Raw genomic sequence first — 27,151 nt, forward strand, 5'->3', positions numbered from 1 at the left:
TGATCAGCACTAGAGCATTGACCTGCTTTTTTTCTGACCTGGGCCATTTTACCCCTTCTCTTGGTACCCTACCCATTTCCAAGGGTTACTATATTGGTGTCAGACTGAGTGGGGACACTCAATTGGTTTAACTCTATTTCAGCTCAGAATTCCTGAGCTGAAACAATCCACTAGCCTATATATCTCATGTAGCAAGAATGAGAGGTGTGCACCACCACACCAGGTAACAACAACATTCTTAATAGATGTTGGCATACCAAATAGTCATAATCTCCAAGTTGTGTTGAACAAAAAATTTCAAAATACAGAGACGTAGCAAAAAAAAATTAAAGAGATCAAACTCATGTCGAACAAGATGAACCAGAAATCATTCCCATCCTTTTGTTTGCTAGTCTAGTTATATTCAGCATGCTTTCAATAACCCTACAGAGGATGACCTTGCATTCTAAACATTTCTTCAACTACAACACGCAGGTATTTTATTCACCCATGCAATAGTCTACAGAACATTAAGCATAAAAGAATAATAGCAGGATAGCAACTTATCCCAGGACCATTTCTATCTAAACTCTATCAAAAAGATATGAAGGGGGGCAGCTAGGTGGTGCAGTGGATAGAGCACCGGCCCTCTAGTCAGGAGTACCTGGGTTCAAATCCGGCCTCAGACACTTAACATTTACTAGCTGTGTGACCCTGGGCAAGTCACTTAACCCCAATTGCCTCACAAAAAAAAAAAAAAGATATGAAGGACAAGATGATTATGACTAATAATAATAACAATAACAATAATAATAGATGGCATATATACAGTCTAAGATTTGCATATTTAGGTGTAATCTCATTTGACCCTCAAAAAGTCCTGTGAAGTACTATAGGTTTTACTCTTGCCATTTTACAAATTAAGAAACTTAATCTTAAAGGTTAAGTGCCTTGTTCATGGTTATAAGGCTATGAAATGTTAGAGATGAGATGAGAAAGCCTTGACTTCTCATCCTGGATTGACTAAATCCCTGCTAAATGTTACATATAGTAACAAATCCCCTGTATTTAGTACACTGGAATTCCTTCCTGAAGGCTAAGGCTTTGTTTTTTCAACAAAAGTCCCCCTCCTTTTTAAAAATCCCATTCAAATTTCCCAACTTTAACCTTGACTCCAATCAAAGCCAAATGTAGACAGGGGTAGGTGGAGTGAGGACAGTCAATGCCAATGTTACAAGAATATATATTTATGTTTTCTAACATCTTAAAAAGAAGCATTATATTAGAAAAAGCCTAAGACCTGGACCCTTGTCCTTTCTCTCTCACCAGATCAAAACTTAACTCAGCCATATCTCTTCCTCTCTTTTGAAATAAGAGGGTTGGATTAGATGACTTTAAGATCTCTTTCTACTTCAAATTATAGAACCTAATGATGTGTATAAAAGTAAAAAAGGGATGTTTAGAAAATAAAAATGAAAGAAATACTAATATAAAATGCTTCTTCTTTTTTTTTTTTTTGGTGAGGCAATTGGGGTTAAGTGACTTGCCCAGGGTCACACAGCTAGTAAGTGTCAAGTGTCTGAGGCCAGATTTGAACTCAGGTCCTCCTGACTCCAGGGCCGGTGCTCTATCCACTGCACCATCTAGCTGACCCAAACAAATGCTTTTTCTAAACATAACACCACCGGTTCACTGTCCTATCCCAGGTTGGGGCACCAAGAGACATTTTGGAAAGGATATAGTCATCCTTTGTGGCACTCTCTCAAAAGGTGAGAATGAAATCCCTTAGTAGTCCATTAGAGATCAACGCATGAATGAATTTCTCCAAACTCTCCTTGAGTCTATATCTATTTCTAGCCCAGAAAATTAAGTTGATGCTCTATTTTAAAATTTCCTTCCAAACTTAGAACATGGCAATTTTGTTTAGAGCCAAGGGTGCTGCTCACACTTGGGGGAAATTGAGTATATAATTGAACAATGGGTATCAGGGATAATTTAATAGCAACTCGTTTTCCTCTTCTGGGAATTTGCTCCAGCAATGTTACATGGCAATAATATATAATTAATTTGATTAATGTGTCTTGTTAGCTAATCTGAGAGCTAAAATTTTGAAAGCATCCCAAACTCCATTTTCTGTTCATATTTTTTCCAGTAAGTAAAGGAAGATGGAAACTTTGTTTATACTTAAGGAATGTACCAGGCACAGAACTTCCATATGTTCCATAATTTATTAATTATAAGAGAATTCATTTACAATTAAGATTTACTTCATGCCAAAAAAATACAACTGTGACCTCTATTTCCAGTGGCATTGCTATCATTTTGATATATTGTGACTACTAGGAAGGTTCTAGTTATCAATAGTGACAAATATATGGGTTTTCCATCTCTGCCTCATCTACTTATTGATGGAACTGAATTAAATGATTTCCAAGGTCCCTTCCTTTTCAAACATTCTTTGGTTATATGTTGAGTTCCAAATAATTTCTTTTAGATCAAAAGTTGAGAAACTTTTTTTCCCCCTGAGGCTGACTGACTCCTGGGGGAGGGGGCAAGGGGAAATTAAGAGGTTTTTGTTTTTTTGTTTTTTTGTGGGGTTTTTTTGGTGAGGCAATTGGGATTAAGTGACTTGCTCAGGGTCACACAGCTAGTAAGTGTCAAGTCTCTGAGGCTGGATTTGAACTCAGGTCCTCCTGAATCCAGGGCCGGTGCTTTATCCACTGCACCACCTAGCTGCCCCAAAATTAAGAGTTTTAAAGTTGAAACAGCACTAGCCTAGGAGTACAAAGACCTAAATTCATATCTCTCAGCTTTGCCTTTTAGTAGCCTGTGACCTTGGATATATTACTTCATTTCTCCCTTCCAGGTCTATTATTCAATGATTTTAAAAGTTAAAAAACAAGTTGAGTAAGTGTTGTTGTTGTTGTTTTTTAAGAAAAAGAAATATAAACCAGTACACTTATTCATTCCACAAAATATAATAAATAAGAAATAGTCTATTTTGGTTGTGTGGCATAGCTATTTTGGTAAGATAGACAAAAAGATAAGGAAAGTGAAAAGGATGGCAGTGGGATTAGGGGAGAAAGAACAGGATAGGACAGGATAGACTTTGACAGCTATCCATCAGAACCATATCCAGCTACTAAAGCGTAAAAACTGGATTTACAACTACCCAACAGTGTCTCACCTTGATTCCATTTTTGTGAATGCCTAGGTCAACTCTCAAGTACCAACTAATCTTCACATTTGGATCTTTGATCAAATACTTGTCTGATAGGCTGGCTAAAAAAAAGATTTTTCCAGGTGTTATCGGATAATAAAAAGTGACCTTAATGGATCATTTACTTTGACAATGCTACTGTTCCTAAGCTTAGGCAAGACTCAGACAGCTGTCTTCTTTCCAGACTGTGTCTACTGCCATGATTGAAAGCAGATGCCATCAGATTGCTCAAGCCTAGTAAATCTGTGTTTGTGGAACTCCTGACCAAAGAAGTCTTTTAGATTGCCTCTACCTGTGTCTGGCTATGAGTTTCTTGAGGTTATTTATTCTGATGAGACTATATTCAATACCAATTCTCAAAAGAGTAAGTTACCATATGACAGATATATGGATGTCTTGGAATCTCTCTTTTGCATGACTACTTTAAAAATTAGATTGAAAGTTCTTTTAGACCCTAACTTCTTTTTTTTGGTAGGGTAATGAGGGTTAAATGACTTGCTCAAGGTCACGCAGCTAAGTAAGTGTCAAGTGTCTGGGGCCAGATTTGAACTCAGGTCCTCCTGAGTCCAGGGCTGGTGCTTTATCCACTACACCACTTAGCTGCCTCTGACTCTAACTTCTTAAATTAGGGGTCAAAACCCCATACTTTTTCCAGACAGTAATCCTGGCAGAGAAAGGATTCCAACTTCCTGCTACAATGAAATCTCACCACTAACTCTACTTTGAAGAACATCAACATTTCTGATCTATAGCTATGTTGGCATTAGGGATAATCTTTATTGAATCCAGGCATGGGGACTGAAACAGTAGCCACAATTTAACCTATTTCTGTTGAGAGCACTACCATTTTTATAATCACCTAGGAATCAGGAAGATTTGAATTCAAATCCTGCCTCAGACACTTTCTGTTTGACCATGAGCAAGTCACTTAACTTTTGTCTACCTCAGTTTCTTCGACTGTAAAGTGGGGATAATATTTACCTTCCAGAGTTGTTATGAGGATCAAATGATGTAATATTTATAAAAACAACCAATTAGCACAGTGTCCGACACATAGTAGGCGCTTAATATTTGTTGCCTTTGCCTTTCCCTCTCACTCATCCTCCATATCTATTCTACTATTAAGATTCTACATCTTTGGGGCAGCTAGATGGCATAGTGGATAAAGCACCGGCCCTGGATTCAGGAATTTCTGAATTCAAATCCAGCTTCAGACACTTGACACTAGCTGTGTGATCCTGGGCAAGTCACTTAACCCTCATTGCCCTGCCAAAAAAAAAAAAAAAAGATTCTACATCTCTCACATCTGCCCCCTTTTTTTCCTCTCAAACAGCTACTATCCTAATTCATTCCCTCATCCCCTCACCAGAATTTTTATAATACTTCTCCCTTTCTACAGTCTCTGCCTTATCTAGTTCATCCTCTATCCAACTAATATAACCTTATGGCACAGATCTGACCCTCCACTCCTCCAGGCTCAAAAACCTTCAGCAATGCCCTATTGCCTTTAGGCTAAATGTAAACTTCTTAAACATTCCATTTGTGACTTATTTCCATGTTATCACCCATAAACTTGTGTCCCCCACCCTTTCCACAATATGTAGGGACCAAACCTATACTATGATTTCAGTGGTTTAAGGAACACTCAAGAGACAATACTCCCTCTACCAAAGCAAGTCCCCACCTTCTCTGCAATTTATCATTTTGAGAGAATTGCCTAGAACACTGAGAAGCTCGGTTGTTTGCCCAGGGTCACACAACTAATATGTGTCAGAGGTAAGGCTTGTGCCTAGGTCTTCCTGGCTTTGAAACTGACTGTCTACCTATTAACAATGCTGTCTCTCACTTGATATTCTGCATACTCTATAGCCTTACCAAACTGGCCTGAAGGCTATATTCTGAACAAGAAAATTCATCAACTGATTCTGTGTTCACACAAACCATTCCCAATACATAGGATGCCCTTCCTTCTCACTGCCATCTCAAAGAATTTTTCTCTTCAATCAAGGGTCAGCTCAGAGACCACCTCCTTGGTGAAGCCTTCTCTGATTCCTCTAGTTAGTATGATATGAGCCCAGGAATCAAAACACAAATACACACACACTCCCATATGTGTGTGTGTGTATATATGTGTGTGTGTGTATAGATGTATATATGCACACAGATATGTATAGAATGTGTATATATATACACATATATGTGTACATACATATACACACACCACTACTAGAATATATCTGGGGAAATTATTTTAGTGAAAAAATTAGTTAATGCATTCCCTGAAGACGATTCATGGCCATGTTTATTTCTAAAATTTAAAATATTGTTTGATATACCCTATTTTTTAAAAAATAAAGATTTTTTAGTGTCTTTCATTATTTTAAGCCTAAATCATGACTGCCCTGAGTATGAGTATTTGAAATAACATGCCTAACTGCCTACTGAGATATGCTAATTGAATTGATTTCTCAACTCTGAGTCAATAATGAATAGAGTGCATTCCAGAACTGTGTTTCTGGCCAAAAAGTCTTTACATGTTATAGAAAAAAAAATTTATCTGGGACAAATGGCTGCTGAACAAAAGCATATATAGCTGAGAGTATCAGTGAGTGATAGATTATCCAAATGGTAAAACAGGTTTACACTATCACTCAGATTAGCCTTTTATGGGTCAGTCACCAAGCAATGAATTGAATCAAGCACATAATCAATTATGAGGTAAGAAAGATTTGCCATCATAATTATGACCCATCATTGAGATACCTTGAACCATCAAGGTGCTTGAGATACATACCCCACCACCACTGTTGGCTCTCATAAGTATTCTAATGATACATTGACTCAGCACCTCCAAAAGGGGTCATAGCCACATAGGTGGCTATAGGAACAAGGACCAGGCACTCCTGGAGAGTGAAGATGCTGACTTTTGTGCTTTGTCTCATCTCTCATATCCTAAAGGAGAATGGATATTTTCAATTGACTGGGGACCTGAAATAGGAGAAAGAATAGACTAGTGGCAATGGAACAAATTGCCCCCATGCCTTTAGGGGAACAGATTGACAAGTCCCATACTGGTTCTCCTGAGTCCCAGTCAATTTTGTGCCTAATGATACCTGACCATAGGCCAACATGAGATCATTCCTCTATGTTGATGGTACCAAACTCAAATAGAAATGGGGGCCACTCAACATACACAAAGATCCCTAGGGGTTGGCTATATATTGACTTAGAATACCACGCATTAACATTATCTGTGTTTTATTACATTTTTATTTATTTTATTAAATATGTTCCGGTTACATTTTAATCTGGTTCAGGCAACAAGTAACCACGTTTAACACCTCTGTACTATGTAAATCTTTGAATTTTCTAGTAGTGTGAATCTCCCAAAATGTCAGGCTTAGCACTGTTGTAAGGCACTATAGGCAATACAGCACGGTTAAAAACACGATTTCTGTCCTCAAGGAACTTACAATTTGGTTAATAAAGAGATAAATATGTAATAAGACAAGGCCATATGCAATGATAAAGGCTGTAGGAATCCAGGAGAGAGAGACAGACACACAGACACACAGACAGACACACAGAGACAGAGACAGATAGAGATCACTATGGACTGGGGGGCAGGGGGGAAGAGGGTCCTCAAGGAAAACTTTACAGAGAAGATGGAACTTGATCAGGTCCTTCACTGATGCAAGATATAGATGGAAAGGGTGATAAAAGAATGTTGACTTGGAGTCCTGAAGATGTAGGTTCAAATCTAGTCTCTGATATTTATTACTATATGTCCTTGGATAAGTCACTTAATTACTCTTGAGTTTTAGAAAAATAGAGGTCGTAATATCTTTAATACCTATTTTAGCAAGTTTGTCATGAGAATCAAATAAATAAGAAAATGTATGTAAAGTGTTTTGCAAACTTTGAAGGGCAATCTAAATGTCAGCTATTGTCATAAGAAAGGGTAGAACATGCCAGGTAGGGATATGGCATAAACAAAGGTGTGGAAGTAACATGAACCTCAAATCTGAATAAATAAGAATTGGTCATATTTTTCCTAATAATTCTGTTTTTCTCTTATAACAAAGACAGTAGCTTTGCATTTTTGTATGTCCCTCTAGATATGGAAGCTACTTTAAATGTTCTAATATAATGATACCCCTTAGGGGATCTGGAAGTGTATTTTATTTTAAATGACATTTTTATAGTTCTTCAATTTCCTTCCTCAGATGATAGTTGTCATTTCTCTTACTCCTCATCTCAGCACTCTTCTGCCTTTATTTTCCTGAGCATCGATTTTAACCCTTTGTCTCCTAATTATCCTCTATCAGCTAACTTCCCATTTCTAGGGATCAACATGGATCTGTTCTGGTCTTGCTAAATGCCCTATATAATCTCTACTGAGTATGGTAGAAAGAAAATTGCTGTAACCTTAACAATTAAAGCTGTTCAAAAGTTCCATGTGTTGTCTTGGGAGGTAGTTCCATATTATTAGAGATCTTCAAGTAGAGACAAGATGGTTTTCTGGAGATGGAGAAGACATTCATGTTTTTTTTGGAAGGGTACTTTAATTTTATTTTTTTAATAAACATTTTTATATATAGTTTTGGGTTCCAATTTTTCTCTCTCTTTCCCTCCCTCCTTTCCCCCTCCATGAGGTGGCAAACAACTAGAAAGCATAGGAATAAAAGGAACTTACCTTAAAATGATAAGTACTATTTATCTAAAACCATCAGCAAGCATTATCTGTAATGGGAATAACCTAAAAGCCTTTCCAATACAATCAGAGATGAAGCAAAGATGCCCATTATCACCTTTATTATTTAATATTGTATTAGAAATGTTAGCTATAGCAATAAAAGAAGAAAAAAGAAATTAAAGGAATTAGAATAGGTAACGAAGAAACAAAACTATTACTCTTTGCAGATGATATGAGGTTATACTTAGAAAATTCTAGAGAATCAAGAAGACATTCATGTTTCAGATGACATCTGAGATCCCTTCATAACTCACTAGTCTTTGAGGGCATCACTTTATTTCATTAAAAAAGATTTTTCATCTGATAATTACTATCCATCATGCAAAGACCAGTCCAGTACAATAAAGTCAGGGGTATGCTCATAAAAGCCAGTTGTTACATTTTTCATTGGGAACATTTATACCTTGAAAATCAGCAAAAGCTACCGATCAGGGTTTGATTTATTGTTGATTTCTCGACTTAAAGTAATGAAGAAAGTATTTAGGGTCCAAAGATGGTAGAGACCATAAGATGGTATAGTAAAAACAAACAAACAAACAAAAAAACAAAACTGGATTTGGAGTCAGTGATATATATTTTTTTGTTTCGTTTTGGTTTTTTGCAGGGCAATTAGGGTTAAGTGACTTGCCCGGGGGTCACACAGCTAGCAAGTGTCAAGTGTCTGAATCCGGATTTGAACTCAGGTCCTCCTAAATCCAGGGTCAGTGCTTTATCCACTGCGCCACCTAGCTGCCCCCAGTCAGTGATACATTAATGTATTATTATAGTACCCATCAGATGCAACTGGGGTGGTCTTTCAACCAGGTTCAGAAGTGTGAGACTATATATGTGTATATGTGTGTATATATGTGTATATATGTGTGTGTTTGTCATTCCCCTTCCCAGGCATAGATATAGGATCTGGAACATAGGCAGCTGGAAGTCTATAAAGAAGACCACGGAGAGCTGCAGCTCAAGTAGAGTGGGGAGACTAGCTTGTGATAGGAGCAGTGGGGCCATGACAAACAATCGTCTTACCTGTGTGAAGTTTGCAAGGTTAGGAATATGAGGGGATCTGTTACTGAATATCTCTTGGACATCCTCAACAAATCTAACTCAGAGTCAGCATGGTACTGTGGAAGGAGTCAGAATGTGACCAGGTGTCAGAATACCTGGGTTCTAGCCCTGTCTCTACTATTAATTAGTAGTATAACTTTGGGCAAGTCATTGCAGGAGCCTCAGTTTCCCCACAGGTAAAATGAGAGAATTGGTTAAGAAATATTTACTAGTATTTAGATCTAGAAGGGATTTTAGAAGTCACCAAATCCAGCAAATCCCTCTTCCATTTCACAGATGAGGAAAACTGAGGCCCACAAAAGTAAAGTGACTTGCCTAGGGTCCCAAAACTAATACATGTTGTAGGTAGGATTTGAACCCATATATTGCTGATCCCAAGTCTAGCACTCTATTATACCATCTCCTGTTCTGATGTCTTATGTTACTAAATTTCTTAGGCATGGGCATATCCTCAGTTCTGCAGCTCTTTGACCCTAACCACTCTCATGATCTTTGAAGGACCCAGCACTCCAGAGTTCCAGGACCCCAGATAATAAAGATCAGGACCATAATGATCCACAGCTTTCCCTCCAGAATTGCACAGGACCTGGCTCTAACAAAAAAGTCCCAATTTGGGGATGTAAAGCTAGAAAAAATGAGTTTTTTAAAAAAGATTCCCATCATAAAGAGATATTACAGTGTCAGGAATACCCAAGCCAGAGACATGGTACCCATCTGCAAAGAAGTAGTAGGTGAAACAACAAGAGTAAAGAAAATTTCCTATCAAAAGAAAAAAAAAAGGCAACCAAGGACAAATCTTTGGGAATATCCACAATGAGTGTCAGGAAGGGAACAGGGAGCCAGCAAAAGAGACAGAGGTGTGGTTGAAAAACTAGGAAAAGAATGAGGGGAGGGTGATCCCACCGAAGTCAAAAGAAGAGAGCAAGAAAGTTTGGTCAACAGTTTTAAAGGCTGAAGCCAGGTCAAGGAGAACATGGGCTGAAAAAAATTCATTACTCTGGGGGATTTGGAGGTTATTGCTGACTTTAGAAGGCAGTTCACACTGACCATTTGGAGCCAAAAAAAATTCCAAACAAGAGCTTTAGGAGAGTGGGAAGGGAGGAAGAGAAGACACTGGGTATAAGCTACTTTTTCAAAAGTTTAGTAATAAAAGGAAGGATAGAAATAAAATGGTAACTCAATGAACTAGATGGGTCAAGGAAGGGCTTTTCTGGAAATGGGATGGGAAGGAGAGTAGCGAAGAACAAGGCAGGGCCCATGAGAAGGGATTGCTGCTGAAACAGCAACCCGGAGAGGTCATCAGAGAATGGAATCAAGGACTCAGATAAGGAATGAACTGCTGGGCTGAGGAGGGACAGCACTTGTTCAGTGACAGGCAGGAAGGACAGAGAAGGTAATGATTGATACTGAGGAGATCTGAGGCACAGAGGAGGGGAATCTGAGGAAGCTCATATTGAATGACCTAAATCAGTGAAATAGGAAACTGGGTCATCCAATGTAACTGTGTTGGGTTGTAGGGGAAAAGAGAGAATAACAGGTTTGCAAAGCTGCAGTGGGAAATGAGATAAGGAATCAATAAGGGTATAGTAGAAAGTACTGTGAATTTGTAATGGGCCAGATCTGCTTGATTTGTGACTTTCTCCATCAAAACTTGGCAGCTGTGGAAGGGAAGTGTAGAAATCAGATAGTAGGAGTTACCCAGGGAATAAGGATCATTGATCAGGAATGACAAGTGATGGGGCATTCAGGGATTCTAGGGCTGTACCAAGTGAAATATTAAAGTAGCAGATCAAAGGTCAAGGCTAATAAAACCAGAGTGGGGAAGGCAACTGAGATAATCAGAACCAATCAAGGATCCAAAGGTTATGGGATAAAGCTTAAACCTACAAAGGCATTTGCATTTTAATAAGAGATTCTTTGAAAGCTCTAACTCTGGGCCTCACTCAAACTTTGGTAGAAGGGTGGCAAGATGGCCTGGGTTTGGATGGGATGAGAAGGCAGAGCACTAATACTAGAATTTCAGGTGTCATGGCATATAAGAGAAGGAAAAATCAGGGCATGGTACAGGACAGGGGCAAAAACCCTTCAAATCACACCATCTAGCCAGCCACACACTCTGCCTTTAAATAAGGCCGGCTAACAAATGTTCTAACCCATTAATGCTCTAGTCACACACATTCCAAAAGTTGTTTTCTCCCAGAGCTGTTAAGCCTCCTCCGTATTGTTTATTACATTAACTTTTTCCCCCCCTCTGGGGCAATTGGGGTTAAGTGACTTGCCCAGGGTCACACGGCTAGTAAGTGTTAAGTGTCTGAGTCTGGATTTGAACTCGGGTCCTCCTGAATCCAGGGCCAGTACTCTATCCACTGCACCACCTAGCTGCCCCTACATTAGCTTTTAATCATTTATTGGAGCATAGATTTAGAACTGGAAAGGACCTTAATGATCTAGTCCAATTGTTTGTTCCTTCCTTCCTTCTCTCTCTCTTTCTTTCTTTTCTTCGGGGCAATAGGGGTTAAGTGACTTACCCAGGGTCACACAGCTAGTAAGTGTCAAGTGTCTGAGGCTGGGTTTGAACTCAGGTCCTCACGAATCCAGGGCCAGTATTTTATCCACTTCGCCAGCCTAGCTGCCCCTCCAATTGTCTCATTTTACAAATGAGCCTTAGACTTGCCCAAGGTCACAGAGGTAGGCAATGACAGAACTGAGATTTGAACACCAGGCTGTGACCTCAAATTCAGCATCTTTTCCACTGTACCATGCTGAATCCTCACTCATCTGCAGAACTGACATAATACTGTGATTAGCTGTATGGGGAATGTTGGGATACATGCAAACAGGTCAGTGTGGCTAACCTATGACACACCAGAAATGGCCTATTTATTTAATCAATCAGTATATAAGTTTCTTGTGAATTTTGTTTTAAGAAAAGCAAGGGAAATCATTATCTTATGTGATCTGTTGGTTATAGCATCCCATCTTGAAGATGAACTAGCTGTCAAAGGAATTGGAATGGAGTACACCTGGAACTATAGGGCAATGCTTGAATTCTTCCTGGTCACAAAATTCTCAAAATAAAGCCAAATTAAATGCACATTAAAGTGAAAAATAAATGTCCACATACCACTTTTAGTTTTTATTTATTTTCGCATCCTTTATTTTATTTGGTCCTCATCCTGATCCTCTAAGTAGGGCAGGTAACATTTTTACCAATGCCCAAAGCTAGTTTAAAGGAGCTCACCTGGTCTAGAGCTCAGGTTTCATAAATTCTGGCTAAACATCTTTCCCGCCAAACCATTCGATCTCATAGGGCACACACTTTGATGAAAGGTACTAAGGAGTACATGAAATCAAACTGAAAAGTAGGAGAAAAGGTTACAGTCACCTAGCACAAGACCCTAAGGACATAGGAGAAATTCACCAAATTCACTGGAAAGGAATGGAATGGAATCCTTGGATGGAGATGTTGCTAGAGGGTCACGGAGTGAGCAAAATCCCATTAATATACAACAACCAACAAACTTTGCTCTGAAGCCTCCAGTCTGAAAAAAGAGGGCAAAGGAGACTTCACCACCACCTTCAGATGAGTCTGCTTTGGGTTCCAAACCCTGACATTTCACAGAAGTTAGGTGTATAAATGATTAGGAACTACCACCTACACAGCAAAGCCATCAAACACCTCAAATTCAATATGCCCCAAATTCAACTCACTATCCAAAAACTGACTCCTCCTTTACCTTCCACTTTCTCTCAAATAGCATCTTCCCCTGTCAACCAGGTGTGATCTCTCTCCCTCCTTTCCTCAACCCTGATGTCCAACAAAAACAGAAACTCACATTTGTGTATTACTTTATGGCACAAAGTACTCTATGAGTATCATAGGACATAGTGAACATGAGATCATAGAATCTCAGATTTGAAGCTAATAGAAACCTTGTTTGTTGTTCAGTCATTTTTCAGTCGAGTTTGACTCTGTGACCCCATTTGGGATTTTCTTGGCAAACTGGAATGGTTTGCAATGACCTTCTTCCACTCATTTTATAGATTAGGAAACTGAGGCAAACAGGGTTAAGTGACTTGCCCAGAGTGCACAGCTAATATCACATTTGAACTTAGGAAGATGAATCTTCCTTGACTCCAGGTCTGGCACTCTATCCACTTGTGCCACCTAGCTGCCCAATAGAAACCTTAGAGAAAACAGGCTGGTGGGGTAGGAAATGTATGTACTATAAACCCCTTTATAGATGAGGTTAAGTAACTACTTTGTTGATAGTGACACAGCTACTAAGTCTTAGAACCAGTTATCAAAGTCCAGTGCTCTGATTTCAACTACAGCACTTTCTACCACACTATACTGTCTTTGTCAAGCCATAATATTTCTATTTCTTGAATATCTCTCACATCCACCTCCCTCTCTCCATTCCCATCACCAAAATTTGGGCGCTTCTTAACTTTTGTCAGAACTCAACCCATCCAAACCAGAACTCATTCTCTTCCCCTCCCCAAAATCTCCCCCTTCCAAATGCCCGTTACTGTCAAGGCTACCACTCTCTTCCCAGTCATTCAAGCTCACAAACTCAATGTCATTCTCTTCCCAGATACCCAGTTCATTGCCACTTCTACCTTGGAATATCTTTCATCTATGTCCCCTTCTCTGCACTTAAACACTTTGAACCTCATCATCTCTCACCTTCCCTACCACAGTAGCCTTCTAACTGGTCTCACTGCCTCAAGTCCCTTCCAAATCCACTCCATCCTCCATTCAACTGCCAATGTGATTTAAATTCCATGTAAGGCTGACCCTGTCACCACCACAACCCGCCACATGAGGAGCTCCCATAGTTCCTTATTTCCTCTAGACCAAATATATTTGGGGCATTTAATAAAACCTTACCCATTCTTCACTTTCCAGTCTTCTCACACTTTACTCTTCATCATTCACTTCATGGTCCAATGATGCTGTAGGGAACACGACCCTCTGTCTCCCATACCTGGAGAGTCCTGTGTCCTCAGTTCAGTGTCTCAGTTTCCATGGCTTCCTTCAAGACCCAGCTCAAAGCCTGCCTTCTGCAGGAGGGGTTGCCCAGGCTCTGTAAGTATCTAGTACATACCTAACAACTGCCATGACATCCCTACCATTATAATGCAAGTTGCTTGACATCAGGGTCTATGGGGCCTTTTCTTGTACCCTCAGTGCTTATTAGCACAGTGCCTGCCATATAAGCGCTTAAATGCTTGCTAGAAAAAAAAATTTTAATAAATAAATAAAAATGGAATGAATGAATGAATGAATACATGCTTACTGATTGGATGAGATGGTGATGGTCTCCAAACTGATCTTTATTCTTCTGTTCTCTTATACCTCCCCTAGCCTTCCCTGCCAGATTAACCTTCTTTAAAAAAAAACTCCTTTTAAAAGTTAATATTTCCCTTAATTACATGTAAAAACAATTTTTGATTGGTTTATTTATAGTTTGGAATTCCAAGTCCTATCCCTTCCTCCCTCAACTCCCTTCTCCCTTTCCTGAGACATTAAGAAATCTGATATAGGTTATACACGTGTGTTGATTAACCTTTTCAAAAAATTTAAATTTTAAATTTTAAAATTTTAATTTAAAAATTTAAATTTTAAAAAATTTAAATAATGGTTACATGTAAAAACAATTAACATTCATGGGTGGTTTTTTTTTTAAGTTTTGAGTTCCAAATTGCATTTCTCCCTCCCTTCCCTGCCCTGGGACACTAAGCAATCTGATATATGTATATAGATTAGGGGGCAGCTAGGTGGCACAGTGGATAAAACACCAGCCCTGGAGTCAGAAGAACCTGAGTTCAAATCCGACCTCAGACACTTGACACTTACTAGCTGTGCGACCCTGGGCAAGTCACTTAACCCTCATTGCCCCACCCAAAAAAATAAGACACCTTTCATAGTATGACCCTCCATTGCCTACTCATCACAAACCCCTTTGCCAAGCATTCAAGGGCCTCCTTGATTTGACAACTTTCTTTTCCTTCCACAAGGATATGCTCTGTGAGGTAGTCAGTGAGAACAAATCTATTTCCCAAACAGGTCTATGATTTCCTGTCCTTCTGTTCATGATGTTTTCTCTGCCTAGAATGCCCTTCCTCCTTCCCCCCAGTTATTCTTGTCAACTTACTATTCTTAGAGCCAGTAGAGAGAATGCTGGACCTGGAGGCGGATGGAGGTGTCAGGAAGTCCTGGATTCAAATCTTGTCTCAAGAATGAAGCTGTATGACTTGGGAACCTACTCAATTCCATTCCATTCAATACTCCAAGCCTCCTTTTCTTTCTTTTTTTTTTTTGGGGGGGGGGTACAGGGCAATGAGGGTTAAGTGACTTGACCAAGGTCACATAGCTAGTAAGTATCAAGTGTCTGAGGCCAGATTTGAATTCAGGTCCTCCTGAATCCAGGGCCTGTGCTTTATCTACTGTGCTACCTAGCTGCCCCTCCAATGCTCCTTTTTGCCATTTGGGGATAATGATAGCTTTTCCATCACAGATTTATGAGGGTCAAATTAAATTATTTATAGCACTTTTTAAACCTTTAATGTATTCTGTGGGGGTGTCCCAAAATTCTTATTACAGCTAAGCTTTCATGAGCTTAAAACTGCCCTAAGACTTTTGGGATGCCCTATAAGTAGTCAACTCTTGGGGCTTCCCTCTCTATTCCTACCACCTCCATGAAATCCTCCTTCCCCTGAATCGCTATTGCCCTCTCTTGTACTAACTCGCATATAAGAGTTGGAGTAGATATTTAATCTCCTCAGTCAGAATGCAAGCCCCACAGGGTCAGAGCCCGTGTCTTGGTCTCCTTTGGACTCAAATGGCACCTTTTAATACTAGGCATTTATTTGGAAACAAATCCAAAGGACTGGAGGAAAGGTCTCTAGCATGTTGACTGTATCATCTACAAAGGATACATATGGAGAGGTAGAAGAGAATGACTCAGGATAAGGAGCCACAGTGTGGTGGAACATCCACACAGATGAATTCACAGATTAGCATGTAGGAATTCAAATGAATTACATCCCTGGACCACCCACAGTAAAATGAAAAGCATTACTCTGAGTACTAGTCATAACTAACATTAATATGGTGCTTTAAATTTTTCAAATTGCTTTACATATATTTGATCCTCACCGCAGCCCTATGAAATAGGAACTTTTGTTTGTTTGTTTGTTTTTTGTTTGTTTTTGTTTTTATTTGTGGGGCAATGGGGGTTAAGTGACTTGCCCAAGGTCACACAGCTAGTAAGTGTCAAGTGTCGGAGGCCAGATTTGAACTCGGGTACTCCTGAATCCAGGGCCAGTGCTTTATCCACTGCGCCACCTAGCCGCCCCCTGAAATAGGAACTTTTAGGATTCCCATTTTACAGATGAGAAAGTTGAGGCTTAGGAAGGTTGACTTGCCAAGGGTTACAAAAGAGAGTCTGTGTCTGAAGCAGGTTTTGAACTCATAGCTTCCTAAATTCTGTGCTCTGTTCAGTAAGCCTAGATTTTTACATACATATGCCAAAGAGAATACTACACAAAGAACCAGAAGAGTTGGATACTAGTCCTGGTTCTTCTATATGACCTTAGGCAAGTACTTAATTTCTCTGACTCTCAATTTCCCCATCTATTAAATGGCCAAATTAATCATCACCCAACCTACCTCCAAGGGTTCTTATGAAGATCAGTAAAGACAATGTATTTGAGAACACATTAGTATAGGAAAATTCTACTTGGGGAGGGGGGGGGGGTCTAAGAAGAAGAGTTAGCGTCTCACATACCTTCTTCCCAGGGTTTGGGAATATTGCCCACTCCTCCTCCTCCTCCTCCAGAATAAAATCTGTGCTCTTTCTGCAACACATTGAACAGCAAGTCCAGCTTGCCAGATTCATGCCAAAGAAGTGTGTAGGGTCTGATTTGCCTTATAATGGGGTTTTGCCACCAAAAGTGGCCATTTTATTTCTTCCCTTCTCTTTTCTAATCTCATTAAAACACAGATGTTTAAATTGATGCCTTTTGGCTGCTAATTCTGGAAGGGGAACATGAAGTCCTCTCACCCCTCTCCAACTCAGAGAACATTTGTGTTTTTAATTTACACACCCCTGAAAATAGGAGTTTATTATAATGGAAAGGCTGACAAGACTCTTAAATATAGTGGGGCTAGTGAGTGCAACCATACTGGCATGCATAAAACATCACCTCATTAGGATTCTAGCCACTCAGTGAACATCTGGGAAGTTGAGTCCCCAGCTTTTTGCATCAGCGAATGAATTTCAGCACAGTGTCATTGTCTCTTCCATTGCCAAATAGGAATTTTTTTGTGCATATAGATGGGATCATTTTATTGCATGGCTTATAAGCCTTCAATAGTTTCCAATCTTTCTGCCGGGCATTCGAGACCCTCCACAATCTAGCACCACCCTACCTTTCCAATCTTATCCTGAACCACTCTCATTCCCACTCTCCTCATTTGAGCCAAACTGGACTTACTCGGAGGTAAGTGCTATTATCATCCCTATTTGCAAATGCTGAAACTGAAACTCGGGGAATTTGTAACTTGCCCAGGGTCATACAGCTAGTAAATAGCTGAAATATGAAACCCAAGACTCCTGACTCTAAGTCCAGTACTCTATCCACTGCATAAACCTATAAGACAGTAGAATCAAATTCAAATGGAAATGGATACCTACAGCCTGCATATTGACTTAGAAAAACACAAATTTAGATTATCAATGTTGTATTCTCTGGGGTTTTTTTTTGGGGGGGGGTACAGTTAAGTGGCAGTGAATAGAGTACTGGACCTGGAGTCAGAAAGCCTCATCTTCCTGAGTTTAAAGCAGGTCTTAGACATTTACTGGCTGTGTGACCCTGGGCAAGTCACTTAACCCTGTTTGCATCAGTTGCCTCAATTTCCTCATCTGTATAATGAGCTCAAGAAAGAAATGAAAAACCACTTCAGTATCTTTGCCAAAAAAGAACCCAAATGGGATCACAAAGAGTCAGATATGACTTAAAATGACTAAACAAAGAGATTGTATTTTTATTTATTTTATTAAAGATCTCTAAATTTCATTTTAATCTGGGGCAAGATGAATGTCAAGTCTTTGACACTTCTGCTATAAGACATTTATTCCAGTTATTTGTATATCTTTCCTGCCCCTTCTACTGCATTGTACAGTTCCATGACTCACAATCCAGGAGCTTTGTCTTATTCAAACTTTGTTTCTTCCCCAGCACCTGAATTCTGATGCTCTGAACAAAGCAGGTACTTGGCAAATGCTGAATTGACCAGAATTAAATTGCACTGAAATGAAGCCTTCCCCCAACATCCCTGTAGATAATGTCTTGTGCTGTTTCTCTTGTAGGAGGCGAAGTTACCAAACCACGGTTTGCTCAGTATTTCCATGGCAGCCTGGCTGGTCTCACAATCCGCCCAGGAAGAATTGAGAGTCAGAAAGTGATTTCCTGCTTGCAGGCCTGCAAGGAAGGTCTGGATATTAATTCCCTGGAGAGCCTCGGCCAAGGAATAAAGGTAAGGGCTGAACTGACATCGTCTTTGATAACATTTGGAGCTGATTTATGAAGTGGTCCGTACTGGGCAGAGTACGCAGAGTACACAGAGTGCGAGTGTACTCCCAGAAGCTATGTGACTTACTAGAACATCCCAGGGAAATAAAGTGTCATAGCAGAGAAGCAGTGACAGCACAGAGACAAATGTTCCCATTACATCTGAGGTCAACCCTAGAAAGTAAGGCACCATAGCCACTAGAAACATTTAGGTCAGACACTCTCAGTGTCTGTATCAGTTCCTTGTGCAAAAAGCAGACCAATTCTCTTCTGATTTAATTAGGATTTGAAGCACTTAAAAGGACATCAGTTATTAGGGATGCAAAAAAGGCAGGAAGTATAGGTTGTTCCTTGTGTTTTCCATTGTAAGGGGTCACTGGTTCAGCACCCTAACTAAACAGCAAAGCTGTGAAAAGATGGAGTCAGAAGACGTAAATTCAATCCCTAGCTCTATCACTATCTCTGAGCAAGTCATGTCACTGATGATAATGATGGTTTTGGCTACTATTTATATAGGGACTATTATGTGCCAAGCACTGTGCTAAGCCTTTTACAAATATCCCATTTCATCCTCACTACAATCCTGGGTGCTATCATTATTCCTATTTTATAGTTTAGGAAACTGAGGCAATAGAGGTTAGGTGACTTACCCAAGGTCACACACTGAGTAAGTGTCTGGGGCTGGATTCAAACTTAGATCTTCCTGAATCCAGGCCCAGTACTCCACCACTGTACCACCTAACTGCCTCAGTCCTATAAAATTAAGACAATAAAAATGATTTTCATTTATATAGCATTTTAAAATTTAGAAAGGTTCTTACATTGTGAGGAATATCATCAAAACCTTGTAAGGCATTCTGCAGATAAGGAAATTGAAGCTTAGAGAGGTTAAGTAAATTGAACCATGGTCATAAAGCTTAATACAGAGGTAACTAGCTGGCTCAGAGGATAGAGTGATGGGTCTGGAGTCAGGAAGACTGTAGTTTAAATCCAGGCACAGACACTAAATAGCTGTGTGATCCTGGACAAGTCACTTCACCTCTGTTTTCTTTAATCCACTTCTTGTCAAGAAAACTCCATGGACAAGTATGGTCCACAGGGTTACAAAGAGTTGGACACAACTGAATAACTGAATAGCAAAAACATGCAGCTTACTGGGTTCAGAGAGAGGATTTGAAGCCAGGTCTCCCTGCCTCCAGATCTAGAAGTTGATCCCTCTATTCATAATGCTTCCTCCATTGGGAGAGGAGCCTAAGAGGAAGAAAGAAGCCAAGCAACACAAATACCAGTCTGTGGTCTCAGGATATCCCAAAAGTTAGCCTGGCATTAGCTGGAGCATAGGCTCTCCCCCGTCCAGGGTCACCTGAGGACAGGGAATCTGGGCCAGAAAGAGCCACCATCATTCTTCTTTCTGTCCCTTTTCCTATTTACCCAGGCCTTATATTCCCCAGTCTGTGAGTGGTTGCTCAATAGTGCAAAGCTCCCCATATATTATCTAGGCAAACAACTTTCCAATCCCCATGCCTAAAGCTTCTTTATTCACTCTCTGAGCTTTCCTGCCAACTAGGTACAGGGTAACATCAAGCAGGCGGTTCTCTAAAAGTCTAATTAAGCAAGCAGATTACATACAAAAGCAAGAAAACTTTCCACAAGGGAATCCATATTAGGAAATATGAAATCCCAGACAGAGCAAACTGGCTCTATGGATACCTGGTACAGAAAAAAATAACGATCCTCTTGCATGTGCCATGGTGGGTAGACAGTGTGGTACAGTGGAAAGAGCAGTAGATTTGGGGTCAAGGGAACAGGGTTCAGGTCCTATCTCTGTTCCTTCCCACATCTATAATGTTGGGCAAGTCACTACCCCAATCTGAACCTCAGTTTACTCATCTGCAAAAATAAAGGTGGGGGGCAGCTAGGTGTCACAGTGGATAAAGCACTGGCCCTGGATTCAGGAGTTTCTGAGTTCAAATCTGGCTTCAGACACTTAACACTTACCAGCTGTGTGACCCTGGGCTAGTCACTTAACCCTCATCACCCTGAGATGGATTAGATGATCTCTCCAAGGTACTTCCAAAACTCAGATTCTCTGATTCCTCTCTAGGCCTCAGTTTCCCTACGCTTCAACATGAAAGTTTAGAACCTCTAGATTGTCTCTAACAGTCTGCAAATCTCATTGTTTACCTGCTCTATGCAAAGCACTGTGATAGATAAGCCACAATTGCCATTTCCATGGAGCTTTCTCTAATAGACACATTGTAAAGAGGAGTGATCTAGATAATGGGGCTAGATGCAAAGACATATGAGTCATCCGCATAGACATGAGAATTCACCCCATAGGAACCGGTAAAATCACAAAAAGAGAGAGGAGAGAGGGGTCGGGAGACCTAGAATAGAGTCTGGGGAGAGTGGGGGAATGATCCAGGAGATGAATCAGATAAGGAATGATTAAAGCTGAAGGAGAAGGAGCAAGAGGGAATAGTATCATGGAAGCCCAGAAGGAGGTGGTCAACAGTGCCAAATACATCAGACAAATGAAGAAAGATGAGTATGACTGGGGGTTTTCAGAATCAGGACAAAGATGTTATTGATATTGGAAATGTGTGAAAAGCAAGGAAGAGGGAGGGCAAGTTATTTTTGTAATGGCACTCCCACTCCCAACATCTCCAACCCATCATGGACCATGGATCTTTTAGCCTTCTTACAAGACTGTAAGGGACTACTTAGGATGCCTGGTATTCCTGTTGTCGTGTCTGGCCAGAGGTAGCGATTGTGTGGTGCCGGGAGGTGGGAATTTTCACAAAGAAGAGAAGAAGCTTCCTTTGAAGAATTCTCTCACTGCCAGGAGCAGCCATTTTAATTGGGACCTCTTCTATGACAACAGAGAGGGAGTATAGTGCAGTGGTAAGACCATGGAATCTAAAGTCAGGGCTTGGGTTTAAATCAAGCCGGGAGGTACAGAGAATCAGTACCTAGCATGTTAGTCTAGGATTTTCTTCCTTTATATCATTATTGTGGTGCATTGGGATAGTCACAGGTGTTTGTGCTAGTGTAGGTTGTAAGCCTACGTTAGTACTAAGCAAACATAACCAACCAACATAAATTTATTAAGCACCAACTATGGGGCCAGGAGAGGCAACTAGATGACTCAGTGGATGGAAAGCCAGGCCTGGAGTCAGGAAGACCTGACTTCAAATCTGGCCTCAGACACTTACTAGCTCTGTGACCCTGGGTAAGTCACTTAATCTCTGTTTGCTTGGGAGGCAAGTAGGTAGTATGGCTAGACCTGGAGTCAGGAATACCCAAGTTCAAATTTGGCCTCAGACACTTAATAGCTGTACAAGTAAACAAGTTACTTAACCTCTGTTTTCCCCAATCCACTGGAGAGGGAAATGGAAAACCACTCCAGTATCTTTGCCAAGAAAACCCCATGGATGGTATTGGGGCTGTAGTCCATGGGGCCATAAAGTATCAGACACAGCTGAATGACTGAACAACAACAAAAAATTTGCTGAGAACTTTGCTAGGTACTGGGGATACAAAGATAACAATGTGATGATTCCTGCCCTCAAGGAATATCAGGAAAGACAATATTAACTAGATTAGATAGATAGATGAAAATTTATGGACTCTAAAGGTCATAGGTTAGGAGGAAACACATCCCTAACACATGAGTAATAATAATAGCTAACATTTAGTTAGTGCTTACTATGAACCAGGCACTGTGCTAAGCACTTTTTAATTATTATCTCATTTGATCAACCCTGGGAGATTAGGTGTTATCATCCCCATTTCATAGATAAAGAAAATAAAGCAAAAAACAGTTAAAAGGCTTGCGGGGGGGGGGGGGGGCAGCTAGGTGGCACAGTGGATAGAGCACCCGCCCTGGAGTCAGGAGTTCCTGAGTTCAAATCCGGCCTCAGACACTTAATACTTACTAGCTGTGTGACCCTGGGCAAGTCACTTAACCCTAATTGCCTCACTAAAAAAAAAAAAAAAAAAAAAAGGGCTTGCCCAGGGGCAGCTAGATGGCGCAGTGGTTAAAGCACTGGCCCTGAATTCAGGAGTACCTAAGTTCAAATCCAGCCTCAGACATTTGACACTTACTAGCTTTGTGACCCTGGGCAAGTCACTTAACCCCCATTGCCTGCAAAAAAACAAAAACAAAAACAAACAAACAAAAAAGGCTTGCCCAGACACACTAAATGTCTGGGGCTGGGTTTGAACTCAGATCTTCCTAATTTCAGGCCCAGTGATCTATCTACTGCACCACCTAGTTGCTGTTAATATAAAGACAGAGATGTAATGTCATGTATGATGAAAAGCAAGGACGACAGTTTGGCTGTCCAAAAGAGTATGTCAAGGGGAGTAATGCATAATAAAGTTGGAAAGATAGTCTATATAAAGGGCTTTAAATGGCAGAGGGGTTTATATTTGTTCCTAAAAGTAAAAAAAAGGATGCTACTGGAGCTTTCTGAGCAATGTCAGCAACCATGTGGAAGATGAACTAGACATTTGAGGCAGGGAGACCAGTCAGGAAGCTACTGAAACCATCCAGGTGTCAGGTGAGGGGCTGGAGTGGTGTCTCTGTGACTGGAGAACTGGGGACATCCAAGAGATACTGTGGTGGTAAAATTGACAAGACTTGGAAAATGACTGGATATGTATATCAAGGGAACATGAAGAGCTAAGGATGACTCTAAAGTTGTGATTCAACCATATAGAGAACAAGAGTGAGGGAGCTGTGAGGTCAGATCCAGTCTAGCACTGACTTTCTGAATTGTTTTAGCTGAGCTAGCTCCTGGTTTCTCCAGGCCTATAATTCTCTTCCTCCTGGCATTGTGTCAAACTTTAGCTAAAAGCACCCCCTTCTGTAGGAAGCCTTACCTAATCCTCCATAATAGTGATAGTGCTTTCCCTTTTATTCCTCCCAATTCATTCCGGATATAACTTGCTTGTGCTATTTACATGTTGACTCCACCATTAGATTGAACCCCTTGAGAGCAGAGTATGTCTTTTGCCTTTTTCCCCCTGTATCCCCAGTGTTTAGCAGTGCATCTGCCACATAGAAGGCACTTAATACATGTTTATTGGCTGCCTGATGGAGTACTGATCACAGGTTAACTTTTTCCTCTCTTTTAACTTCAGAACAGTTTAACCCCATTCTGGGTTTCAAAGAAGATCACTTACAAAAAGTAAGTGGCCAAACTGGCCCCTCAACACCCAATGTTAACTAGTGATTTTCATCCATTGAATACTGATTGGCTTCATTCTTTCCAGCTGAATAGCTCTTAACTAGCTCCTGAGAAGTATTTCTGGGCTGATAAAATTTAGTGTGTAGAGTCAAGAGAGCTAAATTCTAGGATCAGCCCTGCTATGACCAGCTGTGTACCCCAGAGGTCATTTGACATTTCTACACCTCAGTTTCCTCAACTGTCAAGTACAAATTTGTCAAACCCACCTATCAAATGAGTGGTTTGGATTAGGTAATGTTCCAGGTTCCTTCCAGATCTGCAATTCCACATTTCAGACTCATCAATCATTCAACTGAGCCAAATCTATAGGGTTTGCCTCTAGTTTTGAAGATTACAGTCAGATCCTGGGACACTTTCCCGTGTCCACTTCTGGCATATTCCATACATTCCTGAATCTTTATTAGTCATAGGGATTTTTTGAAACTATTTTCTTGCTCTCGACAGATTCTATGTTGAATCCAAGCTTGTAGTCCCAGTGGACCCATAGAAATATGGGTCCATTCTTATTGGGGAGGGACATTCAGACCTGTGATTTTTAGTGTGTAGGGGAACTCTCAGTGTGGGAACTCAGTAGGGGAATTCCTTTTGCCAACACATGTGAACCATCACACTATGACTAGAAAATTCCTTGAAGCCCTGAGAAGTGAAATGACTTGCCCAGGGTCACACAGCCAGCATGTTTCAGCAGCAAGACTTGAACCAGGCTTTCTTCTCCAAGGTTATTTCTCAGGGTCACCTTACTGTCTCCCAACAATGAAGCACCTGCATGGAATTGTGTCTCCTGCTATTTGTGGAAATTTATTTTGATTTGGGGACCCTACCTTTGGGCTGAGATAGAAAGCCTTAGGCCCTCAGGCTTTTCTTCCACTTCAGCTGAGCCAAAAAGCTCCGTGAGCTGTACAAGATGCCAGGTCAGACAGCTGCGGAGAGGGAGCCCTAGCTCCCTCAGCCCTGAGCGGATCTATCCAAGAGATCCTGGGCTCGTCCAGGCCGGGCTCTGCTGTAGCCAGTGTCTAGGTCCCAGGAGTGCAGCAGGGGGCACAGGCACCTGGAGCCCTGGGTGTGGTATGCACAGGAGGCTCGAGGGCTAGGGTGGCCGGCGGATTAGCTTGCTGTGTGTGGGGGTGCAAAAATCCCCGAGGTTTGAGTGGAGAGAAGTAAGATATATATAGACCTGGAAGTTAGACCGCAAGGGAGACTGACAAGATTAGAAGAACAGAAAGGAGGCTGACAAGATTAGAGGGGTGGCAAAGGCGGCAGAGGGCAGACTGACGGAGCAGACAGACAGAACAGGAGGCAGCAGAGAGCACAGAAGTGGTCAGCACGGGGTACAGGTTGGAGAAAGCAAAGATTTAAGAGAACAGGACACTGGAGTACTAGGAAAACGGAAGGAGAGGTCGGTGAGAGAGAAATGCAGGGGTTCAGAGGTGACAGTATGAAGAGGAAAGTTAGACACAGGGGCATCAACAAAATGAAAGGGGCTTGGAGTTAGTGAAAGGAGCTGAGCAGTGAAAGTGGAACATACCCTAAGGCAAGAGGCTGCAACAGCCTTTATTGTATTTAAAAAGTTCCAGGCGGAGACTCGTCAGAACGCAGTCAGGTTGTACATTTTATTTCCCTATATTCTTAATTTAAAATTGTATCTCAAATAAACTCTGCTTTGATTATTTAGTTAAGAGACTTTTTAATCTTTTGCTTATTGATTTGGGAGCACTGTGGAGAAATTTTTAAATGGCCCATATTAAGTTAATAGCAGTCAGATAGCCAGTTAGTCAAAAGGCCACAGATTAGTCCTCCAGTCAGATTAGTCTCCCCAAATTATGCCCAACTAGTCAAAATATTTTTACATGTTTCATCCATATAAGTAACTTTCCCAATAGCCCAGTGCAAAGCAGGAGACCAGAAGCACTAATACCCTGAGAGTTTGGCTTAGGAAAGGTTTCAGTTGTGAAATGACAGCAGCATGAGGGGGTCCTCTCTAGTTGCCGCTCTTCATCTGTTGCCACTCAGTGGGTTTGGCAGAGTGACAGAAGGAAACCAAAGGAAACAGAAGGCTCCTGTAGGCACCAGTGTGCTGAGAACTAGTCCTCTCACACTGACATCTCAAGTCATGAGTGAAAGGGGGCACCAGGGATGCTTGACCTCAGGCATCGACATAATCCACATGCATCCTGTTTGACAACCAGAAACATCTGTCCCAACCACATAGCAATCAGAGAACTCCTCAGCAGCTTCCCGTAGCCAACATAAATTTACATATAACCTTATTGGCTGAGAAAAAAAAAATTCACATTCCTGGGAACTGAGAAACACAGTGAGGTGGAGATTATTGTCACGCATCCCCTAAGGACTCAGCTGCTTCCTCCTGTCTGCCAAGACACCACCGGCTTTACCATGTCACCTGATGTCTGATGTTGCAATCTTAGATTTTCTTGCCCTTGCTGTAGCTTGATTTTCAGATTTCTGCCATGGGATTGAGAGAGCAAAGTTAAAGCTGTTGCTATTTTTATCCACTGTGCATGTGGTATTTTTTTTCTTTTCTTCAACAAAGATATAAGTGATTAGCATAAGACTCTCCATTATTTCCCACAGCTGCTCTCCAGATGCTTTGGTAGTTGAGCTATTAAGTAAAATAGGGATCCTCAGCCTTCCCTGGCTATTTCTCTTCTTTCTTGCTAGAAGGCTCGAGCTAACAAGGTATACTATTCATGCTACTGTGAAATGTTGGCAATCCATTCCTCTCTTGAAAACCTCTTTATTCCTTTTTCCCTAGCCTCATCCAGGGCACTTGCCTGTATCCCCACGTGGGCCCATTTTGCTGTTTGGTGGGATCATCACCTCTAGGCTTTAACAAGGTCACTTATTCAGTCACTTACAGCTCCCCTATAGGGGTCCTTCTGTGGGCAAACCTCATTTACTCAGGTGCCAGGTCTGTGAAGTTCATGATAATTTCTCCTTCCCAGGACTGATCTGGTTTACCTTTGCAGATGGTACTTATGACAAAAGGGTTTACCAAGTGAATTAATGGTTAAAATAGGAGTGGGGGGGGGGAGAGAAAGACATATCCCATTGCATCAGCTATTTCCTCCACCTGGAGGATACTTTATCCCCAGCCTCCAAATTTTTCTTAAGTTTTACTCCTACAGTGCCAGCTGTCTATTGGTTATTCCATGGGTTTGGCCCATCAGGATCTCGATTTCAACACCATCTCAAATTGAAATCTTCATTCCTTCCCCACACATGTACACATAAGATGTTCCAACTCCTGACTTTCCTATTTTTGTCAATGGCAAGTCCATTATC

The 27,151-nt window shown here is 40.9% G+C and overlaps 1 protein-coding gene across 1 annotated transcript in view; it reads left to right on the top strand.

Moving 5' to 3' along the window:
• The window catches only part of CLSTN2 (calsyntenin 2), a 983,983-nt gene that overhangs the window by 918,745 nt on the left and 38,087 nt on the right, over window positions 1-27,151 (top strand). The window contains exon 10 of the mRNA XM_043992716.1: window positions 18,392-18,558. Within this exon, the coding sequence (XP_043848651.1) occupies window positions 18,392-18,558 (167 nt within the window). The remainder of the gene's footprint in view (window positions 1-18,391; window positions 18,559-27,151) is intronic.

The sequence above is a fragment of the Dromiciops gliroides genome, chromosome 3 (genome assembly GCF_019393635.1).
Source record: "Dromiciops gliroides isolate mDroGli1 chromosome 3, mDroGli1.pri, whole genome shotgun sequence".
NCBI lineage: Eukaryota > Metazoa > Chordata > Mammalia > Microbiotheria > Microbiotheriidae > Dromiciops > Dromiciops gliroides.